Below are 23,398 nucleotides of genomic sequence, written 5' to 3'. Positions count from 1 at the left end.
GGTGCCTTCTCATTACAGGCTAGACCACATTGAGATATGTTGTCTATAAAAATCTCATCAATATACCATTTAGACCTGGGGTCTCCAACCTTTTCTGTAATGAGAGCTACTTATGCTCAATGAAACTCATTGAGAGCTACTAATATTATTAGTATTGCAATAGTATCCACATCAGACGATATTACATTAGTGGCCACCGTATGCAAGGTTTCTTCTAGGTTACTATCAGCGATCACCTCAGTGCATCAGGCATGGGTGTCAGCAGCAATGTAAAAAGGCTTGAGCAATAAGGATTGCCTCTACATGGGCAGTACATAACAGCCATAGCTGCAGTGCTTCTGGTACCAGGGCCATAACACTTGCAAATATATCCTTAATGCCACGACTTATCACTCAAATTCAGCCATTTTCCTTTAAATATCAGCTCATGAGTTCTGAAAATACACATTTTCATCTCAAATACACACTCTCAATTTTCCTATCTGTACAGTATTTCAACCAAGCAAAAGCTTCTAATTTAGTTTGGTTGACTCCAGACAGGAGAGCTACTTACAGGTAGCTGGAGATCTAGACACTATCCTTACTTTCTGCGCCACAGCTGAACTGAGATTAAGTATTCCATTTACCATTCAGATATTGTTGAGTATGCATAGTAATACCCAATTTGGTCTCTAAGGGCTGCAGCATGTCTTATGCCACCCTGGGGACCCCTCACTCAGCACAGACACACTGCTTGCCAGCTTGTGTGTGCTGGTGGGGAGAAAATGACTAAGTCGACATGGCATTCCCCTCAGGGTGCCATGCCAACCTCACACTGCCTATGGCATAGATAAGTCACCCCTCTAGCAGACCTTACAGCACTAAGGCAGGGTGCACTATACCATAGGTGAGGGCATAGGTGCATGAGAACTATGCCCCTACAGTGTCTAATCAAAACCTTAGACATTGTAAGTGCAGGGTAGCCATAAGAGTATATAGCCTGGGAGTCTGTCATACACGAACTCCACAGCACCATAAAGGCTAGACTGAAAACTGGGAAGTTAGCTATCAAACTTCTCAGCACAATAAATGCACACTGATGCCAGTGTACATTTTATTGTAAAATACACCCCAGAGGGCATCTTAGAGATGCCCCCTGAAACCATACCCGACTTCCAGTGTGGGCTGACTACTTTTAGCAGCCTGCCACACACCAGACATGTTGCTGGCCACATGGGGAGAGTGCCTTTGTCACTCTGTGGCTAGTAACAAAGCCTGTACTGGGTGGAGGTGCTTCTCTCCTCCCCCTGGAGGCACTGTAACACCTGGCGGTGAGCCTCAAAGGCTCACCCCCTTTGTTACAGCATCCAAAGGCACTCCAGCTAGTGGAGTTGCTCGCCCCCTCCGACCACGGCCCCATTTTTGGCAGCAAGGTCGGAGGAGATAATGAGAAAAACAAGGAGGTGTCACTGGCCAGTCAGGACAGCCCCTAAGGTGTCCTGAGCTGAGGTGACTCTGACTTTTAGAAATCATCCATCTTGCAGATGGAGGATTCCCCCAATAGGATTAGGGATGTGCCCCCCTCCCCTCAGGGAGGAGGCACAAAGAGGGTGTAGCCACCCTCAAGGCTAGTAGCCATTGGCTACTAACCCCCCAGACCTAAACACACCCCTAAATCGAGTATTTAGGGGCTCCCAGAACCTAGGTAACCAGATTCCTGCGACCTAAGACGAAGGACTGCTGACCTGAAAGCCCTGCAGAGAAGACGAGACACCAACTGCTTTGGCCCAAGCTCTACCGGCCTGTCTCTCCACTGCAAGAAAAACTGCAACAGCGACGCGTTCCACAGGGTCCAGCGACCTCTGAAGCCTCAGATGACTACCCTGCATCTAAAAGGACCAAGAACTCCTGAGGACAGCGGCTCTGTTCCAAAGAAGAAACATCTTTGCAACAGAGAAGCAGCTTTTAAAGAACACACGTTTCCCGCCGGAAGTGTGAGACTTTGCACTCTGCACCCGACGCCCCCGGCTCGACTTGTGGAGAAACAACACTACAGGGAGGACTCCCCGGCGACTGTGAGCCCGTGAGTAGCCAGAGTTGACCCCCCCCTGAGCCCCCACAGCGACGCCTGCAGAGGGAATCCAGAGGCTCCCCCTGACTGCGACTGCCTGCTTCTAAGAACCCGACGCCTGGTAAGAACACTGCACCCGCAGCCCCCAGGACCTGAAGGATCCAACCTCCAGTGCAGGAGCAACCCCCAGGTGGCCCTCTCCCTTGCCCAGGTGGTGTCTACCCCGAGGAGCCCTCCCCTTGCCTGCCTGTATCGCTGAAGAGACTCCTGGGTCTCCCATTGAACTACATTGCAAACCCGACGCCTGTTTGCACACTGCATCCGGCCGCCCCCGTGCCGCTGAGGGTGTACTTTTTGTGCTGACTTGTGCCCCCCCCCCGGTGCTCTACAAAACCCCCCTGGTCTGCCCTCCGAAGACGTGGGTACTTACCTGCTGGCAGACTGGAACCGGGGCACCCCCCCTTCTCCATTGAAGCCTATGCGTTTTGGGCACCACTTTGACCTCTGCACCTGACCGGCCCTGACCTGCTGGTGTGGTAACTTTGGGGTTGCCCTGAACCCCCAACGATGGGCTACCTTGGACCCACCTTTGAACCCTGTAGGTGGTTTACTTACCTGCAAAACTAACAAATACTTACCTCCCCCAGGAACTGTTGAAAATTGCAGTGTCCAGTTTTAAAATAGCTTATTGCCATTTATGTGAAAACTGTTTATGCTATTTTGCTAATTCAAAGTTCCTAAATTTCCTAAGTGAAATACCTTTCATTTGAAGTATTGTTTGTAAATCTTGAACCTGTGGTTCTTAAAATAAACTAAGAAAATATATTTTTCTATAAAAAAACCTATTGGCCTGGAATTGTCTTTGAGTGTGTGTTCCCCATTTATTGCCTATGTGTGTACAACAAATGCTTAACACTACCCTCTGATAAGCCTACTGCTCGACCACACTACCACAAAATAGAGCATTAGAATTATCTCTTTTTGCCACTATCTTACCTCTAAGGGGAACCCTTGGACTCTGTGCATGCTATTTCTTACTTTGAAATAGTGCATACAGAGCCAACTTCCTTACAGTGTGCCTAATATGAGCCTATGAATCTATTACAGATAACACCAATGCATATCATTTTTGATAGAGACTTCACTGCATATTCCTCATCTTGTGAATACACCCAGGTGCCAGACATGAATTAAGGAACTGTATTTTTAAGATAAATCTTACAAAATTCATATCTTTAGCACTGTATGTTGGATTGTTATCGTTTTGGTCTTGTTTTACACAGAAACATATTGGCTATTTTGCTAAAACTGGTGTGGTGTCCTTTTGTAGTGTTTTCACTGTATTACTGTGTGTTATGTGCAAATGCTTTACGCATTGCTTCTGAGATCAGCCTGACTGCTCATGCCAAGCTACCAAGGGGGTGAGCAGGGGTTATCTGAGCGGGTATCTCCCTTATCCTGACTAGTATAATGGTCCCTACTTGGACGGGGTGCAAACCATCTGCCAACTAGAGACCCCATTTCTAACCGTAATATTCTGTCTTTTATTGGCCCAGCAAGGCTTTGCTGTGGCTACAGTTAAGTTACTTTTCAGCCTTTCTATAGTTGCCTGATCAGCCATCCCTACTTAAATCACCTGTTGTGATAAGCTTCATAAAAGGGCTGATGCACATGTTCCCTCCACTACCCTTTGTTTTGCCGCAGTTGGACCATAATTTGGTTCTCACATTCCTGATGTTTGCTCCATTGCAACTGATGCTCATTACGCCTGTTGACTAAAAACAGTGTTCCCTATCGTGGTCACTTCAACTTGACAAGTGAGTGAACTACAGGCTTTGTTCAGCAACCATACACCACCACCTTTTCAGACAAACTGGTCTTTTGGAAAAGACTGCATTCCACCTAAAGGTCAGCAATCCCTTCCACATAGGTCAATCCATCACTTGCGTTCATTCTACACTTCACCTCACTCTTACAATGAAGAGGAGTAGCTCCACTATCTTGATCTGAAGAGGGCCCTAAGCTTTTGTATCGATCAGAACATGGACTAATTAATGGATGTTCATTCAACTATGTGTGGGGTTTTGGGGAGCAAGAAAGGGGAATACAGTGCATAAGAGAACCATTTCCTGGTGGATTATTTAACACATGAAATATGTAATGGACTGGCCAAGAATCAGCCCCTAGATGGCAAGCATGCTCACGCTACTAGAGCAAAGACTACTTCTTTGGCGCTGGTGCACGATATGTCAGTCCTGGACAATCTGCCAGGGTGCTACACGAGCATCAGTTTATATGTTTATGTAGCACTACTGCTTGGATAAGCAGGTCCGATAGGAGGGTCAAGTTAGTTCCCCTCATTCAACAAACAAATTGCCCACCTCCCCCGGTCAGCTGTCCAGAACCTCAAATATTACAAGAATACACAAATGGAGAGGAAAACATCACAATAATGGTTCATCGATTCCAAAATCAGGGCTCAAATCTTAAGGCAATTGTAGTAAAATTCAGTTCTTTATTGTTCATCCAATTTTTTTTCATAAATAATATGGCCACGCATCCAAAGCTTTTCACTCATATCCCATGAGCATTCTTAGGCTAGGAAATTATAAAAATAGAAACCATTAAAAACACAGAGAAAACACAATTCTGACCTGTCTGTCCTGGGTGATTTCCTGGTTTAAAGCATTCCACAGATCTATCACCTGGGGAGGTACTGCTTTGATATCTATTCGAAAGGTGAGGAAAGTTTGGTTAGAAGCTTCTATGAGAGAAACATGTTACTGACCTTCAGTAAGCTTTTTCTGATAGTGACTCTACCTAACTGCAGATTTCTCACTGACCCTCCCCGCTCTGTGGAATTGACTTAATAAGATTCCAATCTAAAGATCTGCACACAATTTCAGAGGCTCTGCATCTGGCAGCGAAGATAGAGATCAGAAAGAAAACAACGTCGGTGCTTGAAGCTGGTGCATTTGTAGTGTTCCCCCATGTCACCTAAGGGTGGGACTGACCATCACAGAGCTGCATGATTCCACCTTCTGGCATGCAAGGGTATTGCTATTTAAAACTTTCCTGATCCAGTTTGGTGCCCTAGGTTATTTAGAAGGTGAGGAATCTGCAGTTGGGTAGAGTCCCCTACGAGGAAAGATGTTACCAAAGGTAAGTACCTTGTTCTTTATGACCCATTTTTTATAGTTGTTGTAGCTACTTTTGTTTCTGAAAGACTTTAGTATCCATCCTCCTACAACATTTAAGGTTATTTTTTATATAATCATTGTCTTCTTGGATACAGGAGTGTTTTACAGCTCAAATAGGACACATTCTATTCACAAGATTCACAAACATCACCTCTTGATGTGTCATCTGCCCAAACCTAGGTACATTTTAGGGCTCCATAATTAGCTTGGTCAAATGTACCCATGAGAAAAAAAAAAACATTTATGTGCAGCATTAGATTTTACCTAAATATATATATATATTAGTTTTGTCTGCAACTTCAAAATAATGTGGTGAATTTCCTGTACAGGTTTGTTAATTTTTGAATGTTTGTTGCAGAAAAATATCCTTGATGAATACGGCCTACGGAGAATAACATTCCTCATAGCACAGCAGGTAAATGGTGGGCTTTGAGGGGGTGGTAAATGGTTTACATCAACATACATATTACTTATTCAAAGGTGAACAAAAGGAAAAGTGGAAATGGCAACTTAACAGTACGTCACAAGTAAAAATAACTTGTTGCATCAAGCTGTAAATTTGAATTGACGGTATCATATTTTTCAAACTGATAAATGTGCATCTGATAAATTGTCCTATCAAATTACAGAAGAAGTTATTTTCTTGAGCAAAAATATGTTGGCTGAATGTTGTTATTCTACGCAATGTTTAAGGCTATAATATTTAATCTTCCCATTCCTACAAAGTATTTTCTGATCCTATTTTAGTTCTTTAATGTAGGCATGCATTTCTTACAACCATCTGAAAGGCCCTTGTGCAGTCAAGGCAGGATGACCATTAATTCATTGAATCGTAGTCCCGTGTTCGTCTGCGGTTTTCTCATTCACTCTATCCGTATTTCCTCCTTTCTACAATATTGGCTTTTTATACCTTCACTTTACATCTGTCCAATACTTGTGCATATCACAAGATTCCCTAGTTTCACTCTGGATGCTAGATTCTTTCAGAGCACATGCTGATAATATTGCAAACTCATCTTTTTACAGCTGTCTCTGCTTACCCATCCCCAAAAATGTCTCAAACATTCCCATTATCTGGGTATCAAACCTAAATGCTGAACTAATTGGTAGGATGGAGAATCTCAATTACCTATGTGTGATTGTAATGCCCTCACCTCTTTCTGCGGTCATGGTACACTTAAATCTGACTGTATTCTACATAGCTGCAGATCCGCAGCTAAAGACAGAAGAGATGGCAGAACTTAGATCAACCTTTTTATTGAAGAAAATAGTATATTTCTAATATATTTAATAAACTGGAAAATAGAGCATTTCCATAAAATCTTGAGCTATCATTACAGGTTGAATTTGGCAATACATTTGTGTGTTGTCTCACACCAGGGTATGTAACTAGTCACCCAGGGAGGTTCCCGGGTTTAGACTCCTAGCTACGCGCGAGAATGCCCATTGCCTGAGGTACTATGCCATCCAGCATCTGTTGTAAGGATTTTTGGGGGTTGTATTTCAGTTGAACTGGAAGGTTTGGCTTCACTATGTTTCCTGTCATATTCTTGATTCCTCTGTGTAGGAAAGCACCCTCTATGGCCTGGTTAGCCACCACTTTTTGCCTGGTATATGATGTGATTTCGACTGAAAGTGCACTGGGTTGCTGCTAACCAGGACCCCAATGCCACATCTCTTTCCCTAAATTGTACAGTTGTTTCTCTCGGTTGGCACAGCCTTTACAGAAGGCACCACCCTCTGGAGCCCCGGGTTCTTAGGTCCTGGGGTACTAAAGATGGTCCCTAAGAGCTGCGGCATTAATTGTGCCGCCCTCAGGGACCTTGCACCAAACGCACACAGTGCTGCCATTGCAGGCTGTGTGTCTTGGTACAAAAAGGGAAAACATTACCTGTCACACATCCATGTGTGCCATGTCCCCTACCACTGCATGTGATATTTGTAAGTCACCCTACAGAAGGCCTACAGCCCTAAGGCAGGGTGCTTTATATCATGTGATAACATATCTGCATGAACAGACATGCCCCTACTGTGTCTGTCGATTCTTAGCCATAGTAAGTGAACAGGGAAACCATTTTGAGTACAGGTGCTGGACACTGGTCATTACAAGTTCCCCACCTACTTGATACTTCACTGAAACTAGGGATGTTTGGTATCAAACATCTCGTTTTAATAAACCCTGACTGAATCCATTGATGGATTTATTAATACATGCACTCAGATGGCACCTTAGAGGTGCCCCCTGAAAACCTACCTGATTGCTAGTGTTAACTGACTACTCTAAACCAGTACAGCCACCATAGGCCTATTTTTTTATTTTATTTTTTAACCTCCTGAGGTGCCAGCCAGCGCTGTCGGAGGCCAGGAATAAAAGCTTGCTCTTGACAAAGGTGTTATCACCTCTTCCATGCAGGATGGACATTCCTGGGCGGGAAGCTTCAAAGGCCTAGCCGCCTTTGTAATGCGACGCAGGTCTTTCCAGATGGCGGAGATGACCAGCCCCCTGTCCTAACCCCACTTTTTGGTGGCAAGGCAGGCGGGACAATTGGTAAGATTAGGAGGTATGCCCACATCATTCCAGCTCTACCCCTAAGGTATACCGGGTGATGTGGACACCACTTTTCAGATTCCACCATCTTGTTTTGGATGGAATTAGCATTGAGGGTTATGCTCACTTCCCAATGGAATTGATCTTATATAGGGTGTAGTCACCCTAATGGTAGGCAGCCCATTGGCTACTACATGGCACTCCCTGTAGTGCCCCTAAGTTGAGTATTAGGTGGCATCACTAAACCCAAGAACTCAGATTCAGTGGATGAAGACAAGCTGAATGAAGAAGAATCACTGCCCGGCGAGAGCAGTAGAAGTGCTGTGGACTGTTTGGCTCAAAATCCTGCCTACTTGCACCTCGCTCAACAATCGCAACAGAGTGACTCGTCTTGCAAGCTGAGGAACTATCAAAGCCTTGGCTAGCCTGCCAGCATATCAAAACCACCACCTGTCTCCCTTGCAGTAGAGGAGCTAATTCCCCGAACTCCACAGGCACTGAAAAGCAGAGTCTGGTCCACCAACTTGCAGCTCTTCAACTGACGCCGCAGATGAACAGGAGGAGGTACCTGTGCTCTGGAGGGCCACCAGTGTCCCTCCACCATGTGTGACAGCAGGACCCACTGTAGCCGTGCAGCACCAATCCCCAGTGTAACCGATGACCTACACCAATCACCAACAGTGAGGGTCCAGTCAGGATTTTCTCTGCATCAGGACCAAGCAGCCCTCAGGGCCAGTCCCTTCTATGTTTCATGTTGCCAACCCCCGGGGCATAGCTGTTAGATTTTGCTTGGTGGGAGCGGACATCTCCCACCAAGCAAAAGCAAACAGCTGCAGAGTTTTCATCTGTTTTCGTGCACTCAAATATCTCTCTTCTTAATTGACAAATACATTTTTCTTTTCTATTTGGCTAGAAATATCTCATCCTAAGTATATCATTCATCAAAGCCTAAAAAAACTCTCTATATCTCTCTCCTTCTCATTCTTTCTCTCTATTTCTATTTCAATCTTTCTCCCACTGACACGCCCACTCAGACCCTTATGCACCAACTCACAGACCCACTTGGACCCTTGTGTGCCCACTTACAGCCCCACTCAGATACTAATGCACCCACTCACAGATCCACTGAAATCCTCAAGCACCCACTCAGACCCACAGTGACGCACCCAATCAGACCGTGATGCCCCCATTCTCACACCCAGACACTCACAGCCCTCAGATACACCCTCTCACACCTATTCTCCCACCCAGAAAGGCACGCCGCGGCCAACTACCTCACCGCACCGCCAAGGGGCCATGCACAACGTGGGGTTGGGCGCTTCGTGGGGGTGGCCGCAGGCCAGGCATTGCGGCCAGCCCACACTGCGCACACCCGAAGGCCATGCACGGCGCAAGGTTGGGTGCTTATACTAGCTTGGGCTCAGGCCTGGTGCGTGGATTAACGTAGAGTAATGAAAATTAGTATATGTTAAAAAAAACATAGACATTCACTGAAAACAAACAAAGGTTACAGGGACTTTATATTTAGGAAATAAAATTTACAAAAAACATAGAAATTCACTTAAAAAAACAAAGGTTACTGGGAAGTTAGGCTCACATTTTAAACGTATCAAACCATAGCAATTCCACCTGTATAGTTACAGTTATAGCAAGTAACTATAGCTAGTGCGCTATGGTAACTATAACTGACGCCCTCGCCATGCATTGCTAATTAACCACAAATTATGGCACTCAGGCCATCTTTGATAACATCAGTGATAGTGCAAATATTACACTGATACTAACATTTTTGAGGAAAAACCTGTGCATTACGGGGGCGCACGTTGTAGTTACTTTAATGGACCCTCTGGATGGGCGTATAGCCTTGGGTGAAGCCAGTAGACTGGACACCTACCCAGATACTGGCATGCGTTCTCCTCATCCTATGGCTTCTGAGAAGGGTGCTTCATAATCTGTGGTGGTGGGAAGAGCAGCTGAGGTCCTCGACCTTGAGGTCCATTCCGTGGCAGTCAATACTAACGTCCTAACAGAGGAACTTCAACCTGGAACTTAATCATCCGAACCCATGCTCCCCTTAAATGAAGCTCTTACAGATGTCCTACTTGGTACCTGGTCGACACCCAGCACAGGGTTTCCTGTGAACAGGATAATTGCCTGCCATCATCGCCCTCCTTTGGGTGACCCAAGTTTCCTTACGCAACACAGCACCACTAAGAGCTTGGTGATCCAAGCCTCCACTTCTCAGGACCCGTTCTTGTGCCACCCCTACATAAGGAATCCAAGAGGCTGAACACACTTGGGAAGAAGATGTTTTCTTCTGCCTGCCTGGCATTGAGTTCTGTGAACACTACATGCCTTTTGAGCCATTATTCCCACACCCTGTTGGATACGGTTGCGCAGCTGCTGCCATAGGCCCCAGAGGAGGCTTGGGCTGTACTCTCCCAAACAGTTGCTGATGGGACAGATGCAGCAAAGTTCACGATATGATGTGGACTGGACATGACCGAGTCACTGGCCAAAGCTGTTGCATCAGCAGAGGCTCTCAGATGCAACGTCTGGTTGAGGGCGTTTGACTTTTCGGGAGATGCCCAAGCTAATCTTATGGATATGCCCTTTGAAGGCACCAGTCTCTTTGGAGAAAAAGCAGACTCAGCGCTTGAGCGTTTCAAGGATTCTTGTGCTACGGCCAGTCCTTGGGCCTTGCGACGGCCCCTCATCCCACTCAGTTTGATTTTCGTCCCTTTCATGGCTATGGAAGGGGCACCCTCCCATGTCCATTCCTGTCCAGCCACTGTGCCAGTCATGCTGCCCAGCATCTGCCTGGCTGGGGAATGTGGGTTCCACCTCCCTTGTGGATTAGGGAGTCATCAGTCTGGCCCATTATTATAATAATACACACACACACACACACACACACACACACACACACCCACCACTACACACACACACCACTACACACACACACACACCTCTACACACACCTCTACACACACCTCTACACACACCTCTACACACACCTCTACACACACACACCTCTACACACACACCTCTACACACACACCTCTACACACACACCTCTACACACACACCTCTACACACACACCTCTACACACACACCTCTACACACACACCTCTACACACACACCTCTACACACACACCTCTACACACACGCACCTCTACACACACGCACCTCTACACACACGCACCTCTACACACACACACCTCTACACACACACACCTCTACACACACACACCTCTACACACACACACCTCTACACACACACACCTCTACACACACACACCTCTACACACACACACTTCCACACACACCTCCTTTCCTTCTCCCTCCCTCCTTTCCTTTTCCCTCCCTCCTTTCCTTTTCCCTCCCTCTCCTTCTCCTTCTCCTTCTCCTCTGGGACCAGTCAGAGGCAGGAACTGCCATTTCCTGCTCCGCTAGCAGTCCATCACGTCATACAGGTGGGTTTTGCAAATAGTCCGCAGGGGCTACTTCCTCACCTTCGAGACCATTGTGGGTAAGAAAATGGTGCGGGGTGCATGTGAAGCACACCACCCTGGACTCACCCAGATGTTTAGTTTTCAGATGTGTCTGTGTCTTGTGGATTTTTCTACATGGCAGCGTCCCACAGTCCAAAAAGTGCAGCCCTCACCATTCCAAGTGGGACGATTTTGAGAGTTAGCCAAGCTCTCGTGGCCCAGATGTAAAACCAAAAGCCAAAATAATCAAATGTCCTCTTGCTTGCCATTGAATAAGATGTTTTGTGGGGAGAGCTGAAAGACTGTGACACCCTTCAGTTGGGGTGGGACACAACCATTCCCATACTGGTTGGTAGCCACCACCACACTATTATTTTATTTTAAATTCCCTGTCATCTAGTAGACTTTCTGCCCCCCACTCCCCCTTACTCCACCTGGGTGTGGATCAGGGGTAATTGCCCCATCTGCCCACCGGTGGGCAGAACAATTGTGGCCCCACTTATTTTGAAAAACAAATCTTCCCTGGTCTCTGGTGGGATCCAAGGATTCCTAACACTTCTCTTCTTTAAGGCCCTCTCAATATGAATATAACTTGGGTGAGACCCAGATTTGTCTCAAGTAAAGAATAGGTCTAATTCCCACTCCCTCTGTGATTGGCTTGAGACTCAGATCAAGTGGGAGTAATGGTGTACTATCAGGGAACCCCAATAAATGGCGTAGGAAACAATTCTTGATGACTGTTGGAACTGGCCCTCTCTACAGTGTCACCCCCAAACCTTTTGCCTTCCTCCTCCTCCTTTTTGACGGATTTTTGCTTGTTTTCCTTAGGACTCTGTGCACTTTACCACTGCTAACCAGTGCTAAAGTGCATGTGCTCACTCCCTTAAACATGGTTCGATTGGCATATGCCTGATTGGCATATTTAATTTTCATGTAAGTCCCTTGGAGAGGGGGATAACATATACCCAGGGCCTGAAACTTGAATGCTACCAGTTGGTCTGCAGCCCTTATTATGCTACCACTTCAGTTGCTCCTTAAAACTTGTCCCAGACCTGCCATTGCTTCCTGGCGGTAGTGGCCCAATGCCATGTCGACTTGCTATTTAAAAGCCCTTGCCAAGCCTTAAACTCCACTTTTATTACATATACGTCACCCGTAAGGTAGGCCCTAAGTAGCCCATAGGGCAGGGTGCTGTGTAATTAAAAAGTAGGACATATAGTTGTTAGTTGTATAGGTTCTAGTAGTGACAAAATAGCAAATTTGTTTTCTCACTATCGAGAGGTATACCCCTCCCCTGAGGTCACATTGAGGATTCCTTATTAAAATTAATAAGTTGTAACTCCTAAAGCAGAGGTGGGTGATGTAGGAAGCTGGTGTGCAGAATGTCCAGTGGATCCCCAATTGGTATAGCACAGGCAAAAGGAGATAGGACTAATGCTCTATTTGTGGTAGTGTAGGCTTATCAGAGTGGTAGTGCTAGGCATCTGTTGTACTCACAGAGGCAATTAATAACACATTCGAAGAAGAAATCTGAGACCAGTTTAGAAAAATAACAGTTCTTGTTATATATGTTTCAAACCCAAGAACTTTGTAATGAGGTAAGTAGACTTTTAAGCATAAATATTTTGCAGTTTCAAAAATGGACAGTGCAATTTTCTAAATTCTCTCAGTGTTATCCTAGAGAGGAAAAGCAGTGTTCAGCAAACACAGGGTTAACAACGACTTACAAAGCCAATCTCAGAGCGTTAGGGTAAGTACTGGGCACTAACCAGAATCACACAACCAGGTTACACTGGGACAGGACTGGGGCAGCCCGGTCCCGGGGGTGCAGTAAGGCGTCTGGTGCCCAAGGGTTTCCTTTGGTCCTTGTGAAGACAATCTGCAGGCTCTGGCTAGGAAGCCAGTTGGGGACAGCAACCAGGTAAGTTGAAGACTTGAGATGTCCAGGAAGGTGGGTACACCATCTGTCCAGGTCTCCAGGGCCCAGGGGCGATGGATGCAGGGGTGTCCTTTTGGGTCAGGTTTCACCGTCCTGGAGTACTTGCGGTCAAGGGTCCTGCAGCATCATCGGGGAGTGCAGCAGTTGGTCGTCAACCAAGGTGGGCTTGAACTCAGGGGAACCAGGGGATGTTGATGGCACCAGTGGCCATCCTCAGTTGGCGTCGGGGGCGACTGGTGCAGTGGTTGCTGTAGGTGTCTGATTTTCCCTCACCACTAGGCTGTTGGAGAAGGGAGCCTGCAAAGGCTGCAGGCGACTTGGATGAGTCCAGGGGGGGTGACACTTGGGTGGACAAGGGGTCATGACAGCTGGGAAGCCCTGCTGGCACCTTTGGTTGGCTTCTCACTGGGTGTAGGTCATCAGGTGCACATGTCACTTCAGGTGTCGGGTCTCCAGGCTGTAGAGTCCTTGTTGGATACTTTGTTGCTGAGCAGGTCAGCTGCTCACAGGAGTCCGAGTCTTTTTAGAAGGCGGCCAGGCTTCCTGGGTTTCTTAAAATTACAGCTGCAGGACAAGTCTTTTTGAGCAAAGTCCGTTCAGGTCAGCAAACAGGCTGCAACGGTTGCTCCCTGGTCAGATGCTTACAGGGAGTGCCAGACAGCCAATGGGCTGACCACTTTTAAGGTGACTACACTCTTTCTATAACCTCTTCCACTGGGAAGTAGGCATAAACCTAGCCCTAGTGGCCTAATTCCTTCCAAACCAGATGGAGGAATTTAAAAAGTAGTGTAAACTTCAGCTCGTCCACCTTAGGGGTGGTACGGACATGAAGTGGAGACACCTCCTAATCTGCCTAATTTTCCTGCCTGTGCTGCCCGCCACAAGTGGGGTCAGGACAGGGGGGTTGGTCATCTCTGCCAGTGGGAGAGACCTTGAGTTGCATTTCAAAGGTGGCACGGCCTTTGAAGCTCCCTGCCCTGGAATGTCTGTCCTGCTCTGGCGAGCTGTTATCACCTCTGCCCCGAGCAGGCCTTTGTTCTGGGCCTCCAATCGTGTTGGCCATCACCTCAGGGGGGCATACCTCAGTCTAGGGTGGCTGCACTGATTTGGGCTAGTCAGTTCACACACCAATCGCTGGGTAGGCTTTCAGGGGCTACATCGAAGGTGGTTTCTGTGGGCAATTTATTTCTTTAATAAATCCATCCCTGGGGTCAGTGAGGGATGCCAAACATCCCAGAATTCAGAGATGCTACTATGTAGCTGGGTAACTCGTAATAGTCAATGTCCAGCGCATGCATTTAAAATTGCTTCCCTTTGCACTTACTATGTCTCAGAATCGATAGACATTGCAGGGGCATACCTGCTCATGAATATGTACCCTCACTTGTGCCTGGATGCACCCTGCCTTAGGGGGGTGACTTACACCTGGCACATGCAATGATAGGGGACCTGGAACACAGGGGATTGTGACAGGTTGTGTTTTCAATTTAGCCTGCACCAACACATGCAGTCTCCGGTGGCAGCACTGTGTGGGTTTGGTGAGACGTCCCGGAGGGTGGCACAATTGGTGCTGCAGCCTTCAGAGACCATCCTTAGTATCCCAGGCTCTAGGTACCAGGGGTACCATTTACTAGGGACTTGCAGTGGTAGCTAAAGAGTTTGCTAATTGTGCAAAACAACTGTACAGATTTGGGGAAAGAGATCTGGCACTGGGGACCTGGTTAGCAGTCAAAAACACACCAGAAACCAGGCAAAACGTGTGTGTGTGGGGGGGGGGTACCATGTCAAAATAGGAACTTTCCTACAGTATGTCTGCCATGTTCTGTACCTATGAACTTGTAATGATAAATCTGACTAAGATTGAAGAGGGTTTATCATCACAAGTTTGAAAATGTGACTTTTTAAAAAAAGTTGGCATTTTCCTCCCGTTAGCCCTCTATGCCTGTAACCTGCCTTATGTCACGTGACTGACAGTTGGGACTTTGTGAATTCACCCCCAGACAGTGACACCATAGGGGAATTACCAGAACCTGAATGGGCCATTAACTGACTTGATGTGGGGAGGGGGAGCTAAGCGCAGCCCCACTTAGAACTGAATAGGCTGGGCTCTGCTGCCACACAATAGTCTTAACCACCCTGTATGTTCAGTGCTGCCAGCTAGGATCCGGGGGAGGCAAGAAATTCCTGGAACTTCAGAGAACCCTTCTGGAAACGTCTCCCAACTTCTAGCAGCAGGGCATCAGGGTATAAAAATAGGGCTCCCAGACCCACTCTTCAGTTGACTACTGGACACTGCGGAAGGACTCTGAGGATTGCCTGCTGCTGTGACATACTGGCACTCTGCCAGACTGCTGCTGTACCTGGAAGGGCTGCTTTGCTACCTGGAGCCTGCTTGGAACTCTAAGAGGGCAGCCCTGCATTAGCACCAGCACCCAGAACTTCAGATGTGACTCCAAGGGCTAGTTTAGCTGGTCTCCTGTTCTGAGCCACAGGGACATAACAGGCTTTCACCATCTTAAACCTGCACCTGAACCCAGCCTCAGTCTTGAATGCCCAAAAGGTTGCCATCCATTCCTGGTCCCTTGGTTGTGGTGCTAAAAGTACTTAAGTGGCAATTTTTTTGAATTGAGGACTTGATATTTTGAACCTTAAACTTTAAAAAATCACAACTCCAGTTCTATGTATTGGATTTTGATGGTTTTGGTGTCAAATAATGTATTACATTTTCTCCAGTTTCCGAAAGTGGCTGTTCTGTTGTGTTTTCACTGTCTTGCTGTTTGTCTCCCAGTAACCCAATTTCTCACAGTGACTAACAATTTTGACATATCCTTAAATACCCCGAACTTAGCCTCATAAAGGGCAGCTCACAAAGACTGTATTTTATAAAATTGGATTGCAGAAGTAATCAGACGGAAGTGAGAACTTTGATGGGCTCTTAGTAATGCCCAAGTGTGTTGTATTAATTTTAACCCATGTTTTTCAGTATGACACCCCTAATCCAAATCTTTCTTAAAAGTCGGCCCAAGATAGCCAGAAGCATACACTTGATCTAAGGTGACTCTAATGAGTTTAGGATTTGAACTAGTAAAGTGGCCTGAATTTAAGACCATAAATGTTGCCTTTTCTCCTTTTTGTTATGAATTTCGTTGTAAAAGAATGTTTGGTAAAGAAACATGTGTGGTAAATTCTCCTCTGTCCTGCCCCCTTACGTCTGATACCATACTCCACCCACCCAAGCCCTTAAAACTGCCCCTTGCCCTGAGCCCTAAACCACCCCTTGCCGTGAGCCCTAAAAGTAAACCTGTCCTGTCCTAAAAACTACTCCGCCCCCCCACCCACACATTGAACCCTAAAACCTACCCCACCATGTCCTAAAAACTACCCAAACCCCCGCCATGAACCCTAAAACCTATCTTATCCTAAAAATTACCCTGATCCACCAGCCCCCACCCTGAACCCTAAAACCTACCCCACCCTATTCTAAAAACTACCCGACCCCCTCCACCACTGCCCTGTACCCTAAAACCTACCCTGCCCTCTCCTAAAAACTACTTCTGCCCCCGAACCCTAAAACGTAGCCCACCCTGTCCTAAAACCTACCGCAGCCCCACCCTAAAACCTAACTCGCCCTGTCCTAAAAACTGCCCCAACCACCTGCCATGAAAACTACCCCAACCCTGCACCCAAAACTCTACCCTGTCCTGTCCTAAAAACTACACCGCACCAGGGGCACAACCCAGGCCTCCTATACTCTTTTCAGTAACCTGCGATCGTAGACCCTTACATCAGAGTCGTCATAAGAACATTAAGTAACAAGCATGAGCGCTGCCGAGAGAAGCTAAGGAATCCAGGCCATCGCATCCAGATTGACCCGTTATCCCGGCAATTCACCATCCAGGCGCACACTACTATTCCGATAGGCCGCTCCCCACTGTAAAGATGCCCGACTGCAATCTGATAACACACTGTATGCAGGCGCTGCGACTTGCCTACAAGCCGAATACCGGCACAGCGAGGAGCGAACTCCCCACCCCCGAAAGGTTAGACGACATTATAACCTAGCTCCCACCACCCTATATAAGGGTCTATTCCCCCCACTTATCCCCTCCCACCCCCACTGACGAGGATGCCTTATAGCACGAAGTACTGCTTATTCCCCAGCCCTGACATATATTTCCTCTTCCCCCTCTACTCTCCGTTCTTTCTCCTGTTTTCTCTGATGATTGTTATCATTATGTTATCAACATGACTACTGTGATCATTATGGCAACGGTTTCGAAGAACAACTGACAATGCACCATTGCATCATCTATTGCCTATATACTTTGACCTATTATGTATGATTGTTTATAAATGCTGGGACCTTGATCCCTCTTGGATTGTGTACCATTTTACAGTGTTACAATGAAACAATTAAAAAAAAAAAAAAAAAACTACACCGCCCGCCCAAGCCCTTAAAACTGCCCCTTTAACCCTAACCCTGAGCTCTAAACCAACCCCAGCCCTGAGTCCTAAAAGTAACCCTGCCCTGTAGTGAAAACATCTCCACCCTCTCTCCCCAACCTTACAACTTACCCCGCCATGTCCTAAAAACTACCCTGCCCCTCCTGCCCCTGCCATGAACCCCAAAACCTACCCCACCCTGTCCTAAAAACTACCCGACCCACCTCCATCGCCCTGTACCCTAAAACCTACCCTGTCCTAAAAACTACTCCAACCCCCACCCCCCCACTCTGAAGCCTAAAACCTACCTCACCTTGTCCTAAAAAAAATCCTCAGCCTCACCCTGAACCCTAAAACCTAGCCCACCCTGCCCTAAAAACTACTCCCAACCCTTTCCTGTCACCGTAAAATCTACCCTGCCACTTCCCTGAACCCTAAAACCTACCTGCCCTGTTCTAAAAAAAAATAAAAAAGTACCCTGACCCCCTGCCCTGAACACTAAAACCTACCCTGCCCTATCCTAAAAACTCCCCAACTCCCCCACCCTGTACCCTAAAACCTACCCCACTCTGTCCTAAAAACTACCCTGACCCCTCCCAGCACTCACCCTTAACCCTAAAACCTACCCTGCCCTGTCCTAAAAATGAATCGCCCGCTCTGTACCCTAAAACCTTCCCCACACTGTTCCAAAAACGACCACACCCTGAACCCTAAAACCTACACCACCCTGTCCTAAAAACTACCCTGACACCCCCCCCCCACCCAGAACCCTAAAACCTGCCCTGCCCTAAAAAGTACCCAGACCTAAAAACAAAAGTACCCCAACATCCCTCCCCAAACCCAGTGCCACTTACCTTTCTCCTCTGCTCCTTCCTGCTCTGCCCAGACACCTATACCGCTTTCTTGCCATTACCACGCATATGTGTAGTAAATGCATGCGTAGTAAAGGCATATGCGTGGTATTGGCAGCATTGTATTGACCTTGTTGGAAGTGATGTTTCCCTTAATACACCTTTAGGCAAAATTATCAGATCCCCTAAAGCAGCTGAGTTTGTAGAAATACCCCAGTAGTAGAAGATCAATGTTGGACTCTCTCCTTGATCGACTGGGGGGGAGGGGCAAATAATCTCTGCACTGCTTGGGGGGACAATAATAGTCATCAGACGATCCTTGACCCCAACCAACCCAGTCTCTGTGTGAGCACAATCTCATTAGCCCTAACCAATAGAAACTCCCTCTGTAGGGACAACCAGTTCAAACATTTATTTGTCAGTTCTTCCTGGCCCTCTGATCCACATACAGCTTGGAAATGCCAACCAAGACTGTTACATAAAAGCAGGATGCCAGAGGAGAAGATTGATCACTGGTTGCCTCTGTATAGAGGCCACAGTATTTAACATAGATGGAGGCTTCCCCCCCAACTCGTCCAACATAAGTTTTTAAAGCCCCTTTGGTCTCTACGCACTTGGCCGTGTGTAGGGTGCCCCCATCAACAGTCCATTTACCCTGGCTGGTTCTAGCATCGCTAGGTGCAATGACTGTAACCCAACCCTGCTGGGCGCCAAGTTCATTAGTCGAATTAGCTTGGCGGTTGGTAATAATTCCCTGGTCACCCTGCTCTATGGCAGATATGGAGCATGACGCTTGCTTTGCTGAGATATAGCGAAATCAAAACACCTTTCAATGGCTTCCATGCCCACTACCACTGGATAAGGCTCATTATGCACCAAGTCTTTAATTTTCCCAAAATAAGGCTCCATGAGGCCCTCTGCAGCACTTTATCAGTGCTCATTGTTTTAGGAGAGATGGCACTTTGGGTTGGCCTCCAGGGGTTTTTCTTTTGCCCATACTACTTTAAAAATGACTCAGGGCAGCAATAGTCACGGGAGAGCATCCAAACAGGACAATTAACCCACCCGATAAATAACCCTAAAAATAGTTCAAAACAATAAAAGATGGCACTCACCCCCAGGATGACAATGTAGGCCCAGCCTCCAATGGGCTTAGCCCAGGCGCGTCCCAAGCCGTGGAAGTACTGTTGTGCTTTTAAGCCCTGTGCGGCAAGCATGGCAGAACAATGCTGGCGCCTCTCCTGGCATAGGGATGCCTGGTTATTGAAGTACCCTCAATGCGGCCCCAAAGAAACAAGACTGTTTGTTTCCTGCACCGCCGAAGTACTGTAGCGCTTTTGAGCTATATGTGGTGGCAGGACAACGCTGGCACCTCTCCTGACACAGGAATTCCTAGTAGTTGAAGTCCCCTGATGCAGCCCGCCCAGAGCAACAAGACCATTTGTTTGCTTTTGCGCTCTGCAGAGGCACTGTCGCGCTTTTGAGCAGTATGCAGTGGCAGGCATAGCAGGACAGTGATGGCGCCTCTCCTGGCGTGGGGATTCCTGGTAGTTAAAGTCCCTTCGATGCGACCCCCAGAGCATCAAGATGGTTTGTTTTTCTTATTTCCACAATCCCGTCCTGCCTGCCCACAGATGTTACTTCCGGTACATGGTGGGCCACAAGAACTTTCAGTTCACCCTGCTCCCCTTTGGCCTTAGCAGTACCCCTCTGGTGTTCACCAAGGTAATGGCGGTGACCGCAGCTCATCTGTGCAGGTCTGGAGTTTCGGTCTTTCCCTACCTGGTTAACTGGCTGTTGAAGACGGGCTCACCCTAGGCTGTTATCTTTTACCTCCAGAATACAGCAGACCTGCATTCGCTGAGGTTCACCATAAACGTGCCGAAGTCACAACTGACTGTTTTGGACACATTGCAGTTTCGGGCTTATCCTCCTGATCGACACGTCCAGGATATTCAGGCTATGATACTGATGTTTCAGCATCTATCCTGGATTTCAGTGAGAATGAATCTGCGGATGCTGGGCCTCATGGTCTTCTGCATCCAGTTGGTGAATCATGCCAGGTGGCATATGCGGGCTCTGCAATAGGACTTAAAAATTTAGTTGGGCCCTGCATCAGAGGAATCTCCCTGACATGGTCCAGATCTCGAAGGAAACAGCACGAGATCTGCAGTGTTGCATAATGAACTGTGATTGGGTCAGAGGCAAATCCCTCTCCCTTCCCAAACCAGAGCGGACAGTGATGACAGTTGCATCACTCCTGAGCTGGGTCGGCCATCTGGGAGAGGCAGAAATTAGAGGGATCTGGTATCCGGAGGAGTCCAGACTCCACATCAACTTGTTGGGGTTCCGGGCGATCAGGCTAGCATTGAAAGCATTTCTTCCCTTTCTCCAGGGAACGGTAGTGCAGGTGTTCATGGACAACACCAAGCTCGGAGGGATGGGGTCATGGACCTTTTATCAGGAGGCTCTGTGCCTCTGGAAATGGCTAGAACAGTAGGGCATATCCTTGGTGGTTCAATATCTGTCAGATGAACACAGTGGACAATGCTTAGTCGATCACAAATGGCGTCTCCATCCAGAGGTGGCGCAAGTTCTTTCAGCAGTGGGGAGAGCCTTGATTAGATCTGTTAGCCTCAGCAGCGAACGTGCAATATTAGCAGTATTGCGCTTTGGAGTTTCCAAAGCAGCAATTGTTCTGCCACGGTTTTCGCCTTGAGTGGAACTCATGCCTTCCTGGCTATACCACTCCTGCCCAGAGTTCTCAAGAAGATCAAGAATGTCCGAGCCCAAGTCATTCTTGTGGCTCTGGACTGGGGACAGAGTCTGGTATCCCGATCTACTGAGCATCGCCATCGAGCCTCCAATCAGATTGCCCTTTCAGGAGGATCTTCTGTCGAAGCAGAAAGGAAGAGTACTCCACCCAAACCTATCCATCTACCGTCTGCTTGCTTGGAGATTGAGCGGCGACAGTTGACAGCGTTTGACCTTCTGACCGAAGTATGTAACCTTTTCTTGGCAGCCATGCATCCCTCCATCAAAACATTATGCCCCTGTCATTGACCCCCTCTCTGTCCCTCAGAATTCCTGTTGTTGATTCTTTCTCTGGCCCAGCTGGGCTCTGTTAATGGCACGCTAAACGGTTATTTATCTGCCAGCTCTGCGTTTTTTAGATTGCCTGATCAACCGTCTTTGTTTGTCTCCTATTGTTACTAGGTTCCTCAAAGGTCTTACTCAAACGTTTCCTTCATCTGCATTCATTATGCCCCAATGGGATATGACTTTGGTTCTAACATTTCTAATATGCTTTCCTTTTGAGCCTTTCCACAATTGTCCTCTCAGGCTTCTACCTCTCTATCTATTCTGACAGTGGTGCTTCGCACTAGGGCCTCTTGTCTGCCAAAAGTGGTCACACCTTTTCATGTAGGCCAATCTATCACCTTGCATACTGTAGGAAACTGTTATAGTGTGCACAGAGTCCAGGGATCCCCCAGAGGCTTGACAGAGGCTGCAAAAGATAATACTAACGCTCTATTTGTGGTAGTGTGGTCGAACAGTTAGGCTTATCAGATGGTAGTGTTAAGCATTTGTTGTACACACACAAGCAATAGAAGAAACACACACTCAATGGCTTAAATACAGACCAATAGGATGTTAACAAGAAAAATATGTTTTGTTATTTTATTTCTAGATCCACAAGATTCAGTTTGCAGGTAAGTACATAAAATAAAAAGTACTTTGCATATATATGTTCAGGACTTTGAATGGAATAGACAGTGTATACAGTTTTTCTTGAAATGGCAAAAAGCTATTTTAAAAGTGGACTCAGTGCAACTTTCAACAGTTCCTGGGGGAAGAAAAGATAGTTCAGTTATGCAGATAGGTATCCAAATTACAGCTCCTATCTCCGGGGTTTAGGTAGTCTGTTGTGGGGGGTTCAAGTTAACCCCAAACACCCACCACCAGTAACACGGGGCCAGTCCGGTGCAGAGGTCAAAGAGGAACCAAATTAATGTGGGTTCCTATGGAGACATGGTGTACTCGGAAGCTGGTGAGCCAGCACGTAAGTACCCGCAACTCAGAGGGCAGACCAGGGGGGTTTAAGAGAGCACAGGAGGGGCCCCAAGTAGGCACCAAACATGCACACTTAGCGGCACTTGGGCGGCCGGGTGCAGGGTGCAAACAGGGTGGCGGGTTTTCAATGCAACGCTGAGGGGATCCCAGGGGTCACTCTGAGGCTGCAGACGAGGTCCAGGGGGGCTTCTCTGCCAAACCACCTGCTGGAGAGGGAGGAGGGCTGCTTGCTGGTCGCTGCTGCTCCATGGGCCAGTTTCTCCATGGCTTGGGGGCTGCGGGTGCAATGTGTCTTTTAGGCGCCGGATATCTTCATCCGGAGCTCGTGGTCAGGGGAGTCCTCTGGATTCCCTTCACAGGCGTTGTCATGGAGGTATGGAGGGGTCAACCCAGGATGGGCTCTTGCTCCCAATCGCATGGGGAGCCTTTCTTGCTGGCTGGACCACCTGGACACAGGCTGTGGGTGTTGGGTACACAGCGGTCAGGACTCACCCATCCAGAGTGAGGTGGGAGTCCTTAGTTGTAGATTTCTTCAGACAGAGCCGCTGTCCTAGGGAGTTCTTGGTCCTTTTGGGTGTAGGCAGTCCTCTGGAGTTGGCAGAGGTCGCTGGGCCTGCTGGATGCATCGCTGGTCTGTTTGCAGGTTGCTTGAAGCAGGAGACCAGCGAGTAGGGCTGGGGCCAAAGCAGTTGTCATCTTCCTTCTTCTCTTCTGGGGTTTTCAGCTTAGCAGTCCTTCTTCTTGTATGTCGCCAGGAATCTGAAGAGCTGGGTTCAGGGAGGCTCTTAAATCCTAGA

General features: G+C 47.5%; 1 protein-coding gene across 7 annotated transcripts in view; it reads left to right on the top strand.

The window, feature by feature from the left end:
* The window catches only part of ACACB (acetyl-CoA carboxylase beta), a 1,528,264-nt gene that overhangs the window by 914,543 nt on the left and 590,323 nt on the right, over positions 1-23,398 (top strand). For all 7 annotated transcript variants that reach the window (XM_069214760.1, XM_069214756.1, XM_069214757.1 and 4 more), the window contains one exon: positions 5,609-5,665. In XM_069214760.1, coding sequence (XP_069070861.1) covers positions 5,609-5,665 — 57 coding nt within the window. The remainder of the gene's footprint in view (positions 1-5,608; positions 5,666-23,398) is intronic.

The sequence above is a fragment of the Pleurodeles waltl genome, chromosome 11, assembly GCF_031143425.1.
Source record: "Pleurodeles waltl isolate 20211129_DDA chromosome 11, aPleWal1.hap1.20221129, whole genome shotgun sequence".
NCBI lineage: Eukaryota > Metazoa > Chordata > Amphibia > Caudata > Salamandridae > Pleurodeles > Pleurodeles waltl.
The sequence above is the reverse complement of the archived record's forward strand: the minus strand, read 5'-3'. Positions and strand labels throughout refer to the sequence as shown.